General features: G+C 39.9%; 1 protein-coding gene across 2 annotated transcripts in view; it reads right to left on the bottom strand.

The window, feature by feature from the left end:
- Nucleotides 1-19,481, bottom strand: part of HLCS (holocarboxylase synthetase) — a 123,853-nt gene that overhangs the window by 76,795 nt on the left and 27,577 nt on the right. For both annotated transcript variants that reach the window (XM_069944578.1, XM_069944579.1), the window contains exon 7: nucleotides 7,957-8,228. In XM_069944578.1, the coding sequence (XP_069800679.1) occupies nucleotides 7,957-8,228 (272 nt within the window). The remainder of the gene's footprint in view (nucleotides 1-7,956; nucleotides 8,229-19,481) is intronic.

The following is a 19,481-nucleotide window of genomic DNA, read 5'->3' as shown; positions in this document are numbered from 1 at the left end:
TTCCTCCCACCAGTTGTCTCAAAAGGTACATGTTGCAAGCATTGGTAAAGCCATACCTGCATCCAATGGCCAATACCTGCCCAATATCACCGTGACATTGGTAACATCTCCCACAACATGCACCTGTCCCCCTCTAATCTTGGAAGGTGTGCTTCCAATATAGCCACTGTTAAGAGGTGGCGCACTAGTAGGGGGGAGATTCATCAAACATGAAGGGAGATTTATCAAACATGGTGTAAAGTGAAACTTGTTCAGTTGCCCCTAGCAACCAATCAGATTCCACCTTTCATTTTCCAACGAGTCTGTGAGAAATGAAAAGTGGAATCTGATTGGTTGCTAAGGGCAACTGACCCAGTTTCACTTTATACCATGTTTGATAAATCTCCCCCATGGTGTAAAGTGAAACTGGCTCAGTTGCCCCTAGCAACCAATCATTCCACCTTTCATTTTCCAAATAGTCTGTGAGGAATGAAAGGTGGAATCTGATTGGTTGCTAGGGGCAACTGAGCCACTTTTCACTTTACACCATGTTTGATAAATCTCCCCCCAATGGATCTAAAAGTTTATGTTCACACATATAGATTTCTACTGAAAATCTGCACATGTGAATCAACATCAAAGTCCATTACTAAGTGGCAACACCATGCAAGTGAGAGGTGCATGGCTATCAGGGCTATAGTGGTAAGTAAGGGGCTTAGATAGCCCTTCCTTTGTGCTGCACAGGAATATTTTCCATTCTTACACATACACAGAGTAGCTCTGCCATGTCTGTACAGCCATTAAAGGGTGTATTTGGGGGCCATTACTTATGCAGTCAGCCCCGAGGCGGTGAATTTCAGGTCTCGCCGGTTCTACTTGTACCACTGTTCTCACTTTTCACAATTTTTCAAAATCCAGAAATGAAGGAAAAGCATTCATCCCGCAATCCCACAAACTGGATTCTGAATACATTACAGGGCACAAGAAAACAGGCCGCGGTTCATCCACACCTGCACCGCGCAATGCATAAACATAGGTGTTGGTATATTAAAGGGCAACACATTTCTAATATAATATCCCTTTCAAATGCATTTTATTTCAGAATTTACATTTTTTCATTACTCACGTATTCCTTTATTTCCTTCTATTCACACCAGCATTTTTTACTTCCATACAATTTATTAAAAATATTTTGTGGAAAAATAGAAAATGGATAGGCATATGTGAATCCCACTGTTTCGGGATAAATATGAATATTTTACTATAGCGGTAACTCTTCAATAGTTAAACATTTTTTAGTAGTTTTCTATTCACGTACGTGTTTTTTTTTTCTTCTTCAAAAAATGTAAAAAAAAATAAATAAAAATGATTGGATATTTCAGGCATATCTTGTTTGTTTGTTTTCACTGTCTAATGACTGTATATTTAAAAAAAAAAAAACTGTGGACAATGTCTGTTTGCCTAATAGCAGCTGAGATAAATGGAAGTGAATTGGTAAAGAAACCTCAAAGATTATTACAGATTTTAGTAAGCCCACTCCCCCATAGACCAGAGGGTGACAGAGAAGCAGCATAACATCCTTATGTATGTTTGTATTGTGTTACTACCCTTCCTTATTTAGGCCTCTAGCAGTACAATAGAGCTGTACATTCTCTATCAGGCCAATATGGCTGATTATTGCTCAGTGTAATAGAGACAACGATCATCGGCTGATAGTCTTTAGGTCCGTCATCAAAATCAACGGCTAACGATTGAATACATTACCTCTCCACGCTTCTGCTCTTCTCCTACCCTCTGCTTCCTCCCCGTACTCGGCCAGTGATTGGCTGAGTGGCCTGTCACTTATGCTGTCCCAGTCTACACAGTTAGGTTATGTGTACACATAATACATTGTAAATTATAGGTAACCAAAAGTATGCATATTGACCCTATGTTCTAACGCATTTTAACTGTATTTTCACAAGGCCTATGCTTTAGGCAGAGAATGGCTTTATATAATATAATGGGTCCGATTTGCTTTTTTAAATTTTTTTTGTAATAATTTCTTTTCTGGAAAGCAAAAAACAACCTTAAAAACAATATATATATATATATATATATATATATATATATATATATATGTGTGTGTATGTATATATTTCCTATATAAGTTCCTTTGTATAATATACAACTAAGACGTCTTCCCATTCTTACCAGCCAAATATCTCCACTATCGAAGCTTTCATCTCCTCATGCAACAGAAACGTTAAGACCGAGACAATGACAAGCTGCCGCCCTCAGACACATGAAGCAATTAGGAGCGTGTCATGTTTGAATTAGTCATCATTTTAGTGACCACTCATAATGATGTGTCAAATTGTAAAGCCTCGCCAAAGAAAGAGGGGAAGTTTTCTGGTACCTTGCCGACTCTCGAAGCTCCACTCTCAACAAGTATGCCAACAAAAGTTTATCTACCTATTACCTACATATAAATCCATATAAAATATATAAGTCCAAAAAAAAAACACAGTAAAAAGAGAGGAAAAAAAGGGGATGGAATTAATTTAATGGCTGAATGAGCTCACAGTAGAGAAACAGCCGGAGTCTAATAAGAGTCGGTGTGTATATGTTTCCACCCTGACTGGTAAGATGCCAGTCAAGGCTCCGAGTCAAACAACAGGTGGAAGCGATTAGTCCTGTCATAGAAAGTTTGAAAAATGGATTCTAGGCCCGAACTGACTAAATTGAATTTGACAGTGTTGTCCTAAAGATTCAGAGCTGGGGAGGAAAAAAAATCTATAGTTTAATTTGGAATCCCTTGATTATTCATTAGATCTCCAGATGGTCTCTGTTGATGTTTTACATATTAATATATATATATGTTGTATTATTGTTGGCAGGATTTGACTTGTTCTGTGGTCAGGATCTGCATAGGCTTCTAAGTGTCCTCATTAACGCTAAGGAAAGGATAGACGGAGGGGAGGAAAGGCAGAATTTTTTCAAAACTGGCCTGGCTGTTCCTATGAGGATTATATAAGGGGGGGTACTCACCCTTTAATAATGGTGGACATGTATAAAAAACTAACTTTTGTAAAATAGAAGTCAATTGGTTACTTGAGATGAGCAAATCTTTCATCTCATTCCCCAATTTGCTGATTACTTAGACAATAAAAAGATCAAATCGCCCAATGTATTTTACAGGTCAGTGAATGGAAACCCGATTCAAGGATTGGTAAATCTCGAAAACTTTCCAGTCGTTGTGTGCGGGCAAAAGCAAGCCTGCATATATGACGTCCAACAGTTGCACAATGTTGAAGTGGAGTCATGCAACTACTGGGTCATCGCACGTGTGGGTGGTTTCACTAACATACCAAAATTGGGAAATTCACCCACCCCCCTACTGTCTTCAGATACGGAAATAGAATAAGTGAGAGCTAGGAAGCAGAAGGCTTGAGCTGTCCCCTTAAGGATTCTGTGGTATTCACCTGCGAGAGAGAGAATACCAAGAATATGGCTGCAAAAACTTCATATCAGACTGGGAGTTGCTATTGAACAAACAAGTCATGCATAAATGTATCAAGCTTAACAGCAACTCTTCACCATCGCCTCTTCTTTATTCTACACATTACACAAAAACATTTTTAAAAGGGGTAAAATTTCTCGCGCGTATTCAAGACGACGGAATGATAAGAGGGAGAAAGAGAAAAATGTTGAATTTAAAAAAGCAATTTTCAAGCCATAGCTAAACCCTTCATCTATTAACCCGGCAGAGGGACACTGCTCTAACCAATCCATTATAAGATGAACCCCGGAGACCTCGATGAGAATCAACCAATCAACTCGCAGAGAGACAATAACACCGCATCATGCTGCAAATATCATTTCTAATGCGTGTTAAGTTGTGCAAGACAATGCTGCAAGATGAATACATCACCGCTAGGATCTGTTATCTGTTGTTTGTCCAAGTTATGAAGCTATGAAGCAAGGTGACTAGAAGCTAAGACGAGTCTCCTATCACATGTATCATTTATGTTGAATCTACACAAAAGGAAGTTGCTTGGCTGGAAGTTATAAACTCTAATGCCCTAAATTATTCTGCAAGGATGAACTTGTAATATAGGAGATAAGGTTATAAGGATTTTTTTTTTAAAAAGGAATGTCATATAATATAATCTACGAGCACATAAAGATATATGGACCCTTTCAGTGCCAGTGGTAATTTCGAATCAATAGTTTTGTACCGTCAAAGGATTCAGCCATGAAACATTGAAGCGTTCAACAGCTGTCTACCAGGTGTAATGTATAGGGGGGATTAAGAATTATAGGGGTTCTTCAGAATTAGAAAATATACTTGTTTTCTCCCATTAAAATAGTCACAACAGTTCTCAGGCTGTGTGCGGTATTACAACTCTGCTCTATTCACTCAAATGTAGCAGAGTTGTAATACCACACACAAACTGGGGACATGGGAAGCTCTGTTTCTGGAAGAAAACAACATTTTTTTTATATCCCCTTTAAGGTGCTGATTGATACAGATTCCATGCATGGCCGTGACTAGTATTTTGAATATGGTTAACCCCGGACCATTAGGATGGGTTAGCATGAAGGAATGGGCAGCAGGGGAAGGGTTAATAGTGAAAGGTTTGAAGAAATTAGCACAGGAGCTAGTAGGTGAGGATTGGAAAGTCAAGTATCCAATAGCAGGCTGGTATCTCAGGGAGCTACACTCTGCCTCACATGTGTATGCTGGCTTGGGATTGGTGGCTTTAAGGGAGCTTCGGATTGGTTAAGAGGCAACCTATAGAAAGAGTGTATCTAGGGCTTTAGGATAAAGTTTGCCTCAGGGGGACATGTAGGGATTGGAGGAGACACAGGGAGGGGGCGTGGTCAGAGCTTATTTAGGAGTTGGCACAGGGAATTTTCTGTCACTTTGCCCACGCTGTGGAAGATTTAGGAGAAAAGAATAAGTAGCTGCGAACCGCCCTCCCCCCTCTGGTCTTGTATCGCTTATGTATGTTTAGTTTCTTTTACTCTGGGATAAAGCCGTTCTAATAAAGAAAAGGGCTCTCAGTTATATATATATATTAATTTGTTTATGACATGGCTGAATGTATGGTCTGAGCTGGAAGAGCTAGACTATTGATATCCCTTGATATATTTATGAATTTAAGTATCTATGGGTTTTTAAAATGTGTCTATTTTAAAGAATTTTAATAAATTAAGTTAATACCAATTGTTTGGTTGATTATTTGATCATAGTAAGTTTTAGCTTATTATAAAGGGTTACAATTAGTATGCTCTATTCCTTCATAGAGAAGAGATAAGGCTGTAGCCTGGTGGCAAATTACAAAAAGATGTCAGATTGAAATTCAACACAACAGAACCTTAAGGCCCCCATACATGGAACGATTATCGGCCATATTTGGCCGATAACGGCTGTTACGGTTGATAATCGTCCTGTGTAACAGAACACAACGATCAGCCGACATGAACAATATCGGCTGATCGTTGTAGTCGTTTATCTTTCAACATGTTGAAAGACAAACGACTAATATAGCAGCGATCTGCTGCCGTCGCTCCGTGGAATAGGAGCGGAGGCAGCAGACCGCTGCTATCTGCTATGGGCTGCCCGGACGATCTAGCAATCACCCAGACAGCCCCCCATCCGCAGCTCTTCACCCCCCCCAGGCTCTCACCCGCAGCATGTAATACCAGTGACAGCGAGCGGGAAATGAGGAGCAAACGAGCGCTAACAGCGCCTGTTTGCTCCTTGCAGTCGCCCCGTATAATAGGGGCTTTAGAGGTCTGCATTAGCCACTTTAAGACCTGTTCCTCCCACTTTAAGAAATGTTCCTCCCAGCCTTCTAAAAGCCATAGCGCTTTTATTTTTCCACCTACAGGGCTGGTTAGGGTGTCATTTTTTGCACCATGATCTCTAGTTTTTATTACTATCATATTGGCATAACAAAAATTTTGATCACGTTTAATTTTTTTCCTGATACATGCCTAAAAAAATCAGCAATCTTGGTGTTTTTTTTTCTTCCCATTTACGCCATTCACCATGCAGGAGCTATAATGTTATATTTTAATAGATTGGACAATTCCGCACGCTACGATAAACAATATGTTCATTTATTTATTTTAAATTTTCTTTGTTTTTTTATGGGCAAGGGGGTATTTTAAACTTTTATTGGGAGGGTTTTTTAAGGCATTTTTTTATACTTTTACACTTTTTTTTTCCATCGTGAAACATGCAATCATTAGATTGCATATACTGATCTATGGTATGCCATAGCATAGCATAGATAAGTGTTATCAGCAATCTATGCATAGAGCTTGACTGTAGAGCAGACTCTATACATGGAACGCCCATCCGACAGGACGGAGGTAAGTGGATTACCCCCGCTTGTCTTAGCAAGCGATTGGGACCCCCGCAGCCACGCTGCGATCACTCAGTGACAGGAGCTTGTCCTGTCGCTGAGTACCTTAAACACCGCGATATCTATAGATCACTGCGTTTAAGGGGTTTGCAGCTGCCTCTCATTATCCTCAGCTCCCAGCACACTGATGTGTGCGGGGCCACTCTCGCTGCATCGGTCCCGCACACATTAAACCCCTTCAGTGTCAGGAACGTATAGATACATTCCTACTGCACGGGGTATGTTCAGCAGGAACGTATATCAACATATTTCTGATGTGAAGGGGTTAAAGATGAGTGCAGCTCGAGCCTATGGCTGTGTCCATGTTTTACAGGACTCCCTAGGAATGCATCCAACTTCTGCTGCCCCCAGTATTTAAATTCCAAATAATCACACTCAAACATGCTTGAGTTGCGCTCATCTCTAGTCTTATATATATATTTTACATTGTTGACTGGGCCCGACACAATCAGCAGGTTTGCCCATTTTTCAATAATTTGCCCAACAAAGACCCAACTGGCCTGGAGAATGAGCCGAGAGAAGCATGTGGGCATGCATTTCACTCCCCTGCTCACATGGATGTCTATCAGCTCTAGGATAAGCCTAAGGAGGCACTAGACAGGAATGATTGACAGGTGGAAGGTGAAGTGTCCTACCACACACCTTCCGGCTTGTTTTTCAGTTTAATTAGTTAACAGCTGATTGTAGGATTGTGAAACCTTCTGTGATCCCCTTATGATCAGGGAAACCTTCCGACAAAAATGGAGATTGTAATTTGACAGTGGTCCTATACAGGCGCCTCAAATGTAAATATCTGGAAATGGTTTGCTAATATTTCAATAAACAATATATTCTGCCAATCCTGCCTCCTTCATATCAAATATGGGATTTGGGCCTATGGCTGTATCCATGGTTACCAGGACTCCCTAGGGTTGCATTCAACTTCTTCAGATACTGATATTCAAATGCTGAATGATCGGCACATGCTCCAGTGGTGTTATCTCTACTAACCAACTTTACCTAGTAGGGGGTTTACATCCTGCCCATACTAGTCAGCTTTTGTATAAGAGAATGCTTAATGAAGCCAGAATTTTTTGTCGATATATATATGTCGACAGGAAATAAAAAATTGACATTGTCCATATACACTATTAGGCTGGGTTCACACTATGTATATTTGAGGCTGTATTTGTGAGGCTGTATAGCAACCAAAACCAGGAGTGGATTGAAAACACAGAAAGGCTATGTTCACATAATGTTGTAATTGAGTGGATGGCCGTCATTTAATGGCAAATTTTTGCTGTTATTTTAAAACAACGGCTGTTATATTGAAATAATGGCAGTTATTTACCGTTATATGACGGCCATCCACTCAATTTCAACATTGTGTGAACAGAGCCTTTCTGTGTTTTCAATCCACTCCTGGTTTTGGTTGCTATGAGGACCTGACTTGAGGACCAAATACTGCCTGAAGTATACAGTGTGTGAACCCAGCCTTAGCATTTACAGTAAATCCTATTTCAGGGTTGGGTTCAAAGAACAAAGTGTAGAACGTAAAAGAACTCTGGACTGAACTTACCCATCAAGAACACTGAAAGTGGAGGTGGTGACCTCAGAGAACAGTACGACTTTACCCAGCTTCTCAGTTTGGAGGTTCTCACGATATTTGTCCAGGTTGAAATCCTCGGACATGAAGCTTTCTTCTCCGGTGATGAGTGGAGCTAAGGATGGAGTGATGTCCATGTCGTGCTGCGGGGAGTCGCAGAGTTTCAGAGACATCTTGTTAGATTTTATCCAACCATTTTTGCTCCCCTTTGATTTGATCCACTTGAGAACATCATGGTATTCGTCCTATATGGGAGACACAAACAGGAAATGTCATTGGTAACTACAGGGTCTTATTTCCATGTGTGAAGGAAATGGAAAATAACAGACTAGACAAGCTTATTCAAAATGACTGCCAGGTGGATGCATTGGAGTAAAAAAAAGTGATGAAAATTGCTTGATATCGTTATTGTTTTTTTTCTCGGGTACATTAGTGACACTTACGCAACTTACACATATATTGGTGCTTGGTGGAATAACCTCCCCCCCCCCCCCCCTTTATTTATTTTTTCTCTTCCCCTCTAGCCACCGGACTTCTCCATTAGACAATCTCCCTTCCCTCTTTTTCTCCCTATCCGGGCTCTGTAAGGTATGGCTTTGTATTTAGAAAAAACAACAACCTTTTAATTTATGTAACCTATATTTAAATTGTAGTTTTTTGTTTAGTTTTTTTTTTATCATTAAATTTTTCTTTATGCCTTAATATTTTCTTGATCTTCACTGCACTTCTAAAAGTATAAATCTATAATAAATAATTTCTGCAAAAAATAAAAAAAAGAACTTATCAACTTGAGGTTGTTTTCACAGTCACTGGGTACCCGCTGGTCTCAACGTCATCTTCGGGAGGCCGTCATCTTCGGGAGGCCGGCCGACCCGCTCCTGCCGGCCCCCCTCTGCTGCGTCATAACTGTGCTCAGCCGCAATTGGCTGAACACAGTTATGCTCAGCCAATCGCGGCTGAGCAGCTGATGACGCTGCAGAGAGGGGCCGGCATGAGGGACGGCAGGAACGGGTCGGCCGGCCTCCTGAAGATGACGTCTTTGACAAGATTACAGACGGGGTCGGTCGACACGGATCAGGTATGTATACTGCACTACACTTCCAGGTCCACGGGCGGGGAACACGGGAAAGTGGGGCCATTCACATACATAACATACATTACAAAGCTGTATAACTTTGTAATGTGTGTTATTTTGTGAATAATTTCTTAGTGCTGCACTACCCCTTTAAATGAATAATTGCTTTATGGTCATTCTTTTCAGAAACTAACACTGGTTGTTGAGCTCCCCTTTAATAGCACTAAATTGGGGGAGGGGAAAATTAACAATACTCTCTAATACACCATCTGCCCCATGTATAAATTGGACCATGGGCCGACTTGATATTTCGGTGTCTAGTTAAAGTGGATGATGGCCACCATGGTTATATACATATGCTGAAAACCTCTTTTGTCTCCATGACTGTCCTGGTATTATGAACCACGGTGGTTGTTGTACGGATATTATATTACCGAAGATTCAACATACAAAAGATACAAAGAAAAAAGCATACAAAGAAATGACAGATGAGCGGTGTAATGAAGTCCAAAGCTCCTGAATCGTGCAGAATGATGTAACACCATTTAATATGATGCAGTTCTCCGTGCCGAGTCCTGGAGCGGGACTGAAAGGCATGACCCGTGACTAGATGGGCCTGGGAGCTCCATGTGGTTAGCTCCTTCATGGATAGTAAGGCCAGGTATCACATTGGCAGAAGACCATATGTCTGTATCACATCAGCCCCTGTCAGGTTCACATCAATGTGCGGTTTATCCTAATCCCCCACTGTAACCTCTTATTACATCCTGGTTGTGCGGCAGTTACATCACAGAAGAACATCCCAAAGGAAATAAATCCTGGAAAGAAATTTTTTGCAATATAATTCATGATTTTAAGAGCTTGTCTTTATTCCGATGAATAAATGTTCCCCTTTTTTCCCCTTTTCAAAAACCATTCTACAATATGTGCCTTCTCCGACCTGGGGACTGCTGGTCAACAATTGCTTAAAATAAAATTAAACAAAGCTGGACATGTTTTGGACCAATGTGGCAAACACTAGTGATATTTTACCTCCAGTTGAGGATGGTCAACCATGGAAAGAACATAAAATAACATATCGATAAACAATGCATCCATAGAGAACAATTCATTCTCAATGCCTTAATGGAGGACACTGAAGAAGAGGTTATTTTAAGATGGAAAGTCATCCATTACCTACAGGATACAGGCTTATCTAGGTGATTGTTAGGGGCTCGACCAACAGGAACCCCACCAATCATGAGAATGGAGGTCAATTTCTGTAAAAGAAAGGTGGATATGCTCCATTGTTATTGATTGTGGTCCCAGCAGTCAAACCAAAACAACTACGGTAGTTTTTCTACGGGTAGGGGATCGTTTTAAATCTAGTAAAAATATTTATTATACGTTTGCCATGCAATAAGGTGTATGCAGAAGATCTAACGTGCAACGGGTAAAGCTGCTTAGGATGCATAATCACATTGGGTGCAGTATGAAATCTGCGTGAGCAGTAAACAGTGAGGGAAACAAGAAGTTAAACAATAACAATCAACATTCCCTGGTTTATAGATGAGGTCAGGAGGAGATGCACAATGAAACACCATATGAACAATGTCAGCCGAAGACCATAGTGACATAACCAAAAACAATCCCAAACCAAGGTTCATGTTCTTGCATGCAGATAAAAATTGATAAAGTGTCTCTTCTTTGGGCTATGTTTTCATGGGTACAACATATGAGATCCATTACTCCTAATCAACCTACGTCGGCTCACTATGGGAATCTATGGTGATCTAAGCCTAGCCACAGAATAGGCTGTAAATAGCTGATTAGAGGCGTGTTCGGCCATCAGCCTTCTGGTACCCACACTACAGGGAGAACGGGACTGGAAGTCCATACTCCTTGTAGTGAATGCGCTAGGTCACTGCAGCCTCAACTCCTAGTCACTTCTCCCTGTAGTGCAGGTGCCAAGCAGCTTACTGGCCGAGGTGCTGGGTGTCAGCATACTGCCAATCAACTATTGATGGCCTATCACGTGGACAAGCCCTTTAGCTTCGATACATAAAATATCTTGAGTTCTTAAAGCTACACCATATGAATGTGAGGCTTATAGTCTTTATAAACACACATTTGCGCACTACCGAGTCATGTAAAGTTCGCCGATTAATTTGCAAGAGATACATCACCGCCATGGCTCATCTTTCTGAACTCCCCCCTAAAATAGCGGCACAAATTTTCCTAACTCAGACTTTTCCAAACTGACTGCCACAAATCTCTGAAGGAATTACAGATGTGCTCAGGAATGAGAGGAGAGCTATTTTAGCAGCTACTGATACTTGGGTGATTAAGTACTCTTTAAAATAATATTTGTCGCTGGCAATTCCGGTAAGTGTCCTCAACCTCTGTAGGGTCTGTTCAATGTTTTTTTTTGTTTTTTTTAAATAGTAACCTATGCATCTGTCAAGTAACACCGGCCGGCACAGTTTGGCCACACATGCTGTCTTTATAAAGACAAACATAACATGGTAAGAACAGACTGCACATGGGTTCTTCAGGAAACACTTTTCAAAAATCACAGAAAATCTGCTAAATCCAATCATTTCACATCTACCCAATGTAATGGAAAGGAAACTGAGATACATATGATGGAAAAGCCAAAGCACTAAAGAAAAATATCATTCAGGTCACCAATGGTGTCGGCCAACAAAAATACCAATCACATCTAATTTTTTCAACCAGATAGTTTTTATTAAACATTTTTCAACCAATCCCATCTTATGGCATTAGTGGCTAAAAAGAGCAACCAATGTGCATTGGTAAAATAGGTCCCCTTACTCCAAATCTGTAGGGTTCCTAGAAAGTCTTGTTACGATAATTATCCCGTGTTAAAGGGCCTTCAGTGCGGTAAGTACAGATTGCAGTTCTTAAGTTCTTTCAATGCTGGTGGTGACTCCAAACAGCCATTTCAAAGCTAGTCATATATAGGATACTGACCAAAAAAAAAAAAAAAAAAAAAGATACTGACCCTAAATTACATCCTCCATTATACCCCAGAGCTGCACTCACTATTCTGCTGGTGGGGTCACAGTGTATGTACATTACATTACTTATCCTGTACTAATCCCAAGTACATACCCTTTACTCCAGAGCTGTACTTTGCTAGTGTGTACAATTTTTAAACTCTTTTTATTAGTTTTCTCCATAGAAAGTTATACAAAACGGCATTTGGACATATTCACATCATGAGTCCAAATTGATGTAATAAATATTGTTTGACGGGCAATACAAAATACTGTACCACAACAACAAAATTCCCCCTATCTACCCCGCCTCCCCCTACCACCCCTCCACAGATGTAGAAATGAGAGCTAAATAAGATAAAGAAAAATGAAACATTTTTTAGTTATGAGTCTTATGGCTACACCGGATTTCCTGTAATTTTCAAGCGTCCCAGTGACCCTGCTAGCTCAGATGTTAGGTACCATTTTGTACCAACAAAAATTGTGTCATCAGGTCCTTAATTTCTTGATCCGAAAGGAATTTTACTATAAAAAGTGTTTCCATTTTTTTTTTTTAAATGTTGTGGTGTTCACCTTTTTTAATCTCTCCAACTCCACTCCGTCAAGGAAAAGATAATGTTTCATCTGTGCTAGCACTTCCGTTATGAAAACAAGAGCAGGTTCCAACCACCTTTGTAATATACATCTTTTGGCAACTAGTAGAAAGGCACATAACGCCAATGACACCTTTAACGATTCCGGAACAGAGTGGAATAGGAGCAGTTGTGGAAATAGAGGTAGATCTGTCACTTAGTCTGAAGTAGAGCTATTAATTGGGTCCAAAATTGCTGAGTATATTGACAGGTCCATATGCTAGAGTCAGGTCAGTAGTTGCCTGATTGCATTTTAGGCATGCCAATAGTCTGTCTAGCGCCAAAGGGTGCATGAGCCTATATTGCGTTTCTTGCCATCGCTCACTAGGGATCACTCTTCTTATAACAGCCCATCCTTCCAGAATCTTTTTCGGTAAGTCATTGTGGTCAAAGATAGTTGCCCATTTGTTAAACATACTGGCACTAGGAGATTCATTAGACCAGGTTCCCAACTTAAAATATAGGTAGGATAAAGATGGGTTGGCTGAAGGCTCATTAATCATTGCATCCATCTCTGTAAGTTTTGTTAAAGAAGATAGGTTCCTCAGTCCTGAGGTTAGAAACCCCATAACTTGGGAATAGGTCAACAATTGAGATGGTTGCAGCGAGTACTTGATACAAAACTTAAGAGAAAGTAAGGGATCTATGTTCTTGTTGGTGAAACATCTGGTGCAGAGAATTAATCCCTGCCGACCTCCATTTCTTAAACATTGGGTTCTCTCTACCCTGAATGAATTCAGGATGTCCCCATAGGGGATGGTATCTGGATAGTAATTGCGGCAGATAATACAGCTTCCTTACAATCTTCCAAGTTGCTATAGTATCCTTTAGTATTAAAGTTTGTTTAATCTCAGGTGGTAGTGCTGAATATAGAGGCGGCCAATTCCGCCTCTATAGCCAAATTAGAGTAGAAGTTTGAGCCCTGGATCCAGTCTATGCCGTGTCTTAATAAGCACACAACATTGTATCTCCTTAAATCCGGGAAGTTTATCCCACCTTTAGATCTAGGAAGTTGTAATTTAGCTATTTCAATTCTAGGTCTCTTACCTGACCATATATATCTCGAGAAGGCAGACTGGACCCTCGTAACATCCTGGTGACAAAAGCAGTAGTGGGATAGTTTATAGTTGGTATAGTAATTTGAAAAACTAAGCATTCTAACCAAATGACATTTTCCCAAAAATGAAAGTGGAAGTCCCTCCCACCTTTTGAGATCAGCTAAGATTTTTTGAAATAACAGGGGTAATTTAGATGATAAAGTGATTCAGGAGTGCGACCAATGATCATCCCTAAGTATTTAAATGTCTTAGTAGTAACTTTAATTGGGGTATCAGCAGGTCAGTTACTGTTTTTATCTATATATCAAATGAAAAATTGTGCGAAAAAAATGATAACACAGTATGTTGCTGATGCAGGCTCTCTATTACAGCAGAAAAGACTCATCTATTCCCTTGAGATTTTAAATGGCCTGCAAGGGTAGTGGACAAGGGTCCCCTTTATCTGGTCTCTATGCTCTCCCTTTATCCCCTCGCTTCCCAAGAAATAGCTGCCCAGTTGCTAAGAGTTAAGGTACTATTACACAGAATGATAATCGGCCGAATTGGGCCGATTCGGCCGATTATCGCTCCGTGTAATAAATACAACAATCAACCGATTACAACAATCATAAGCTGATCGTTGATATAGGTTAGAACCTATATTTGTCGGGAGCCGACCATGCACAGCTACGTGTAATAGCGGTGCGCGGCCGGCGACTGACGATATACATTACCTACCCACGCTCCAGGGCGGCGGTCCCGGCCTGTGATTGGCTGAGTGGCCTGTCAGCTAGAGCGTGCGGGACCCGGGGAGAAAAGGAGCAAGAGCAGCCCTGGAGCGTGGATAGGTAAAGTATATAGTTTCAGCAAGGGCTGCAAGGACATCGGTAAATATGTCCCTGCAGCCCTCGCTAAATGATTATTGGGCCGTGTAATAGGCCCAGTAAACGAATGCCGATCTAGTAGATCGGGGTTCGTTTACAGGTATTATCGGCCCCCATTGGCCCTTGTAATACCACCCTTAGGAACCTAAGAGCCACAGACATGTCCTTTTTGTTTCATAAGGGCATTCAGCCTTCAGGAGTGTAGAAAAGCCCAAGTGCCGCCAATCACAGTTTCTTCTTTTGTAATGCTGACGGTCCAGTCCTGCTATTGTTCTGTGCCTCCTGGAGGGCATAGCTGTTGGATCCGCGCTCCCTCTCAGTGCTCCACTGTCTTTCTGCTTCTGTTGCTCCCCCTTCGACCCATAGGGTGCACACGTACTCTCTGTCTGTACTACATACCTGTGCTTCCTACTCCGACCAGTTGGCTTACATCTGACTATGCCAGTATGCTGCCTGCCAATGTCCTCAGCCTGTACCTGTACTTGTCTCTGCATGTCTTCCCAATGCCTCTTGGTCCACTAGGCTAGCCACCAACCACACCGGGACCATTCTCACAGGTAACGACTTGGTAGGCATTAGCAAGGGCAGATCATTGTAGTAGACAGTTAAAGGGTTAAAATCTAGGGGCTACTTAGACAGTTCCTATGCAAGCAGCTCAAACCCAAACCAGTAATGTGGCCCTGCTGGTCCACACTTGCCCTTTACAACTTTACTGGAAATGTTTTTTTTTATAATACACATAAAGTCAATATTTTTTATAAATATTAGCTTGTCTATTTTATAAATTATTTGGACAGGTGTGGCTGCATATTAGCAGGAGGCCTACATGAAGTGACCTCTTGAGCAAAAAACAGGAATTCCAAGATATTCCACAGAACTAAGCAAATATTATTGTTTATATATAATAAAACATCTTCTAGATGATTCCAGTGACCACACGGGTGATGTCTGCTTTACCACACACACACACAAGGGAACAAAACACAATTCTTACGTTTCACAGCATGAATATTTTAGATTCAATTCAAAATTCCAGATAAAAAAGTTTAAATATATATATATATATATATATATATATATATATATATATATATATTATATAGACTTTGTACATCTGTATAAAATTGACAAAGAAAACATTCTCCTTGGCCCCTAATTTTTTTTGTTTAAAAAATTTAAAATAAAGAAAAATAAAATAATTATATATCCTTTTTTAAATATATACACATCATTTATAAGAATATCTGTATTACAGAAGAGCAGACAGGTTTCGTTACGGGCAGGGAAGGTAAATTTAATACCTCAAGAGTACTACATGGCATTCATTTTGCTAAAAGAACCCAAACTCCCTTAGTCCTTCTCGGCACTGATGCCGAGAAGGCATTCGATAGAGTAGCCTGGGATTTTCTCTCAGAATCATTAAAGAGATTTGGATTTCCACTACAATTTATTTCAGCTATAATGTCCCTTTACACTGAACCATCAGCTAGAATCAGGGTAAATGGCACCCTTTCAGATAGGTTCCATATTCGAAACGGTACTAGACAGGGATGCCCATTGTCACCTTCTCTTTTCATCCTAACAATGGAAATACTACTTCAAAAAATTATACAAACTCCCACAATAAAAGGTCTTAAAATTGGCTCTACTACCCATACCACAGCCGCCTTCGCGGATGATTTGTTAATATTTATCTCCAACCCAAAACAAGCCTTCCCCGCACTATTAAACATTTTCAGAGATTTTGGTAGACTTTCCAATTTCAAAATCAATTATAATAAATCAGAAGCACTAAATATCACTATACCGATTTCAAAGCTGCCCGAAATTAAAAAATTAGCACCATTTACATGGCCACCTAGATCTATCAATTACCTTGGTATATTAGTATCTGCTAACCTCAATGATTTATATGACCTTAACTTTAAACCTCTTCTGTCAAAGGTCTCTAAACAATTAGACGAACTGACAATTCCATATGTTTCCTGGTTAGGCAGGAAAAATATTGTTAAAACGTATATTCTGCCACAGGCTCTATATTTGCTCCAATCCGTCCCAATTAAAATTCCTGCTGCATTTTTCTCCAAGTGGAGATCAATATGCTCCAAATTCATCTGGAACCATTCCAGTCCTAGAGTAGCGCATTCTTATATGAGACAACAGAAAAATTCAGGAGGATGTGGTCTTCCTGATCTGAAGTTATATTATTGTGCAATCCATCTAACTCGATGGATATCACTTGCTAATGTGAAATCATCTCCATTGTACATCCGCTTGGAGAAACATATACTGGGAAAACAACACCTCCTATGCTTATGGACTAACTGTAAATATTCAGGCAAATGGGTGGGACCTTTATTGAATGGCACTTTGGATGTTTGGCAAAACTACTTCCTTAAGACCCTAGCGACTAAAGATCCCCCACCACACATGCCAATAGGTCTTATTCCTATATTTTCAAATAATTCTCCAGCACTTTTAGAGCCACCCTGGAATAACCTTCTTCACCTATCCTCTTATCCACATATTAAATCCATTGATGATATCCCAGCTTTAGAAACATTATTAGGGAAAACACTACCTGGAGGTTCACATACCCTATATACAGAAATGTTCAGAAAAGAATGTCAGAGGTTTCTCACTACCTTTCCAAAATACAGAGAAGCCTCTTGGTTAGAGTGTTACTTAAATATGGAACAGCTCCCCAAAGGCTTGATCTCGAGGGTGTATAAAGGCCTATTGACTCTTGAAGCAACATGTAAACCTTCTTTTATAGCTGCCTGGGAAAAGGAACTAGACCTTTCCTTCTCTAAATCTACAGTATTACAGATTTATAAAAACTCGCATGGCTTTTCAAGATGTGTGAAAATACAAGAAAATTCGTACAAACTGACCACTAGATGGTATAGAACACCCCATCTCTTGAGAAAAATGAACATTTTAGATAATGACCATTGTTGGAGATGTAAAACCCATACAGGGACACTTTCTCATATTTGGCTCACTTGTCCTAAATTAAAAAATTATTGGTCTATAGTTACTCAACATATACGCAACATATGTGGTTGTGATATCCCTTTAGATCCTACCCTTATACTCTTATGGGTTCCATCACCTACATTTACTCCAGCCCGTAACCATCTCCCTACATTTTTACTAACAGCAGCTAAATTGCTAGTCCCTCTCCATTGGAGAGATGAATCACCCCCAACATTTAAAGAATGGATTGAAAAGACTCAACAAATAGCTCGCTTAGAAGAGCTATGCAGTTGGGAAAATGGTACCCATGATAAATTCCTTTCCATTTGGACCCCTTGGCTTACCTTCTATAACGGCTATCTGGCCTCTCCCTCTACCGAATCTTAGAAGTTGCCATAATCCTAATACAAGTATGTCACAAATATATCTACAACCTTGTTCTGTTACCCTTAGCAACATTCCACAATAGCGTCTTATTAATCTACAGTGTTATTTTGTTCCGTCTCATTATGTTTAGTTTTCCTATGTTTTACATATTGTTTCCTTTTTACAATATGATGTTATTGTTATAGGAATTTACTATTATGTATAGTTCCTACCCCACACTGAGCAACTGTCTTCTCTAGCAGTTATCTGCACAAAATTTGTTAAAAAAAATATTTATGACCCATAGAGCTTGTTATTATGCCTTTTTCACTTGCAAGGTCCTGCGAGACCTTTATGTTTCAACTCGCTCTTTGTTGTTCTATGTTTCATCTTCTTCAATAAAAATTTGATTGGAGAAAAAAAAAAGAATATCTGTATGTATAGGGAAATATTTACAGTAGAAAAAGAGCATAAACAAACTAAATAAAAAATGGCTCTCTTTTAGTCAATGATTAACAAGGTACTCCTGCAAAAAAAATAAAGAAATAAATAACTTTCAAATCAACTGGTGTCAAAAAGTTATACAGATTTGTAATTAGTTTTAAAAAATCTCAACTAGAGATGAGCGAACCTGGAGCATACTCGAGTCCATCCAAACCCGAACTTTCGGCATTTGATTAGCGGTGGCTGCTGAAGTTGGATAAAGCCCTAAGGCTATGTGGAAATCATGGGTATAGTCATTGGCTGTATCCATGTTTTCCAGACAACCTTAGAGCTTTATCCAAGTTCAGCAGCCCCCGCTAATCAAATACCAAACGTTCGGGTTCAGATCAACTCAAACCCGAACCCGGTTCGCTCATCTCTAATCTCAACTCTTTCAGTACTTATCAGTTACTGTATGTCCTGCAGAAAGTAATGTATTCTTTCCAGTCTGACACAGTGCTCTCTGCTGCCACCTCTGTCCAGGTCAGGAACTGTCCGGAGCAGTAAAAAATCCCTATAGAAAATCTCTCCTGCTCTGGACAGTTCCTGACATGGACAGAGGCGGCAGCAGAAAGCACTAAGTCAGATTGGAGCAAATACACCACTTCCTGCAGGACATACAGCAGCTGATAAGTGCTAGAAGACTAGAGATTTTTCAATAGAAGTAATTTATGATGCGTTTACACAGAGATTTATCTGACAGATATTTTAAGCCAAAGGCCAGAACAAACTATTGACAGAGAACAGGTAATACAGGAAAGAGAATCCATTCCTGGCTTTGGCTTAAAAAAATCTGTCAGATAAAGCTCTCTGTGTAAACACACCATTACAGATCTGTACAACTGTCTGAAACTAGCTGATTTGAAAGAAAAAAATAAATAAACCTTTTTTAGATATTGGGATTCGAAGGCAAAATGGGAGTAATTTACTAATGATGTGGTTGTGTTTTTTGTCACAAAGTCGTCGATTTGCTAGAAAAATTTGTTTCTGGTCAGACTTCCAATGGGAAGAATTTGTGCGGTGAAATGAAATCTTTATTATGT

This window comes from Dendropsophus ebraccatus, chromosome 11 (assembly GCF_027789765.1).
Source record: "Dendropsophus ebraccatus isolate aDenEbr1 chromosome 11, aDenEbr1.pat, whole genome shotgun sequence".
NCBI lineage: Eukaryota > Metazoa > Chordata > Amphibia > Anura > Hylidae > Dendropsophus > Dendropsophus ebraccatus.
Note: the sequence above shows the minus strand (reverse complement) of the source record. Positions and strands in the feature narration are given on the sequence as shown.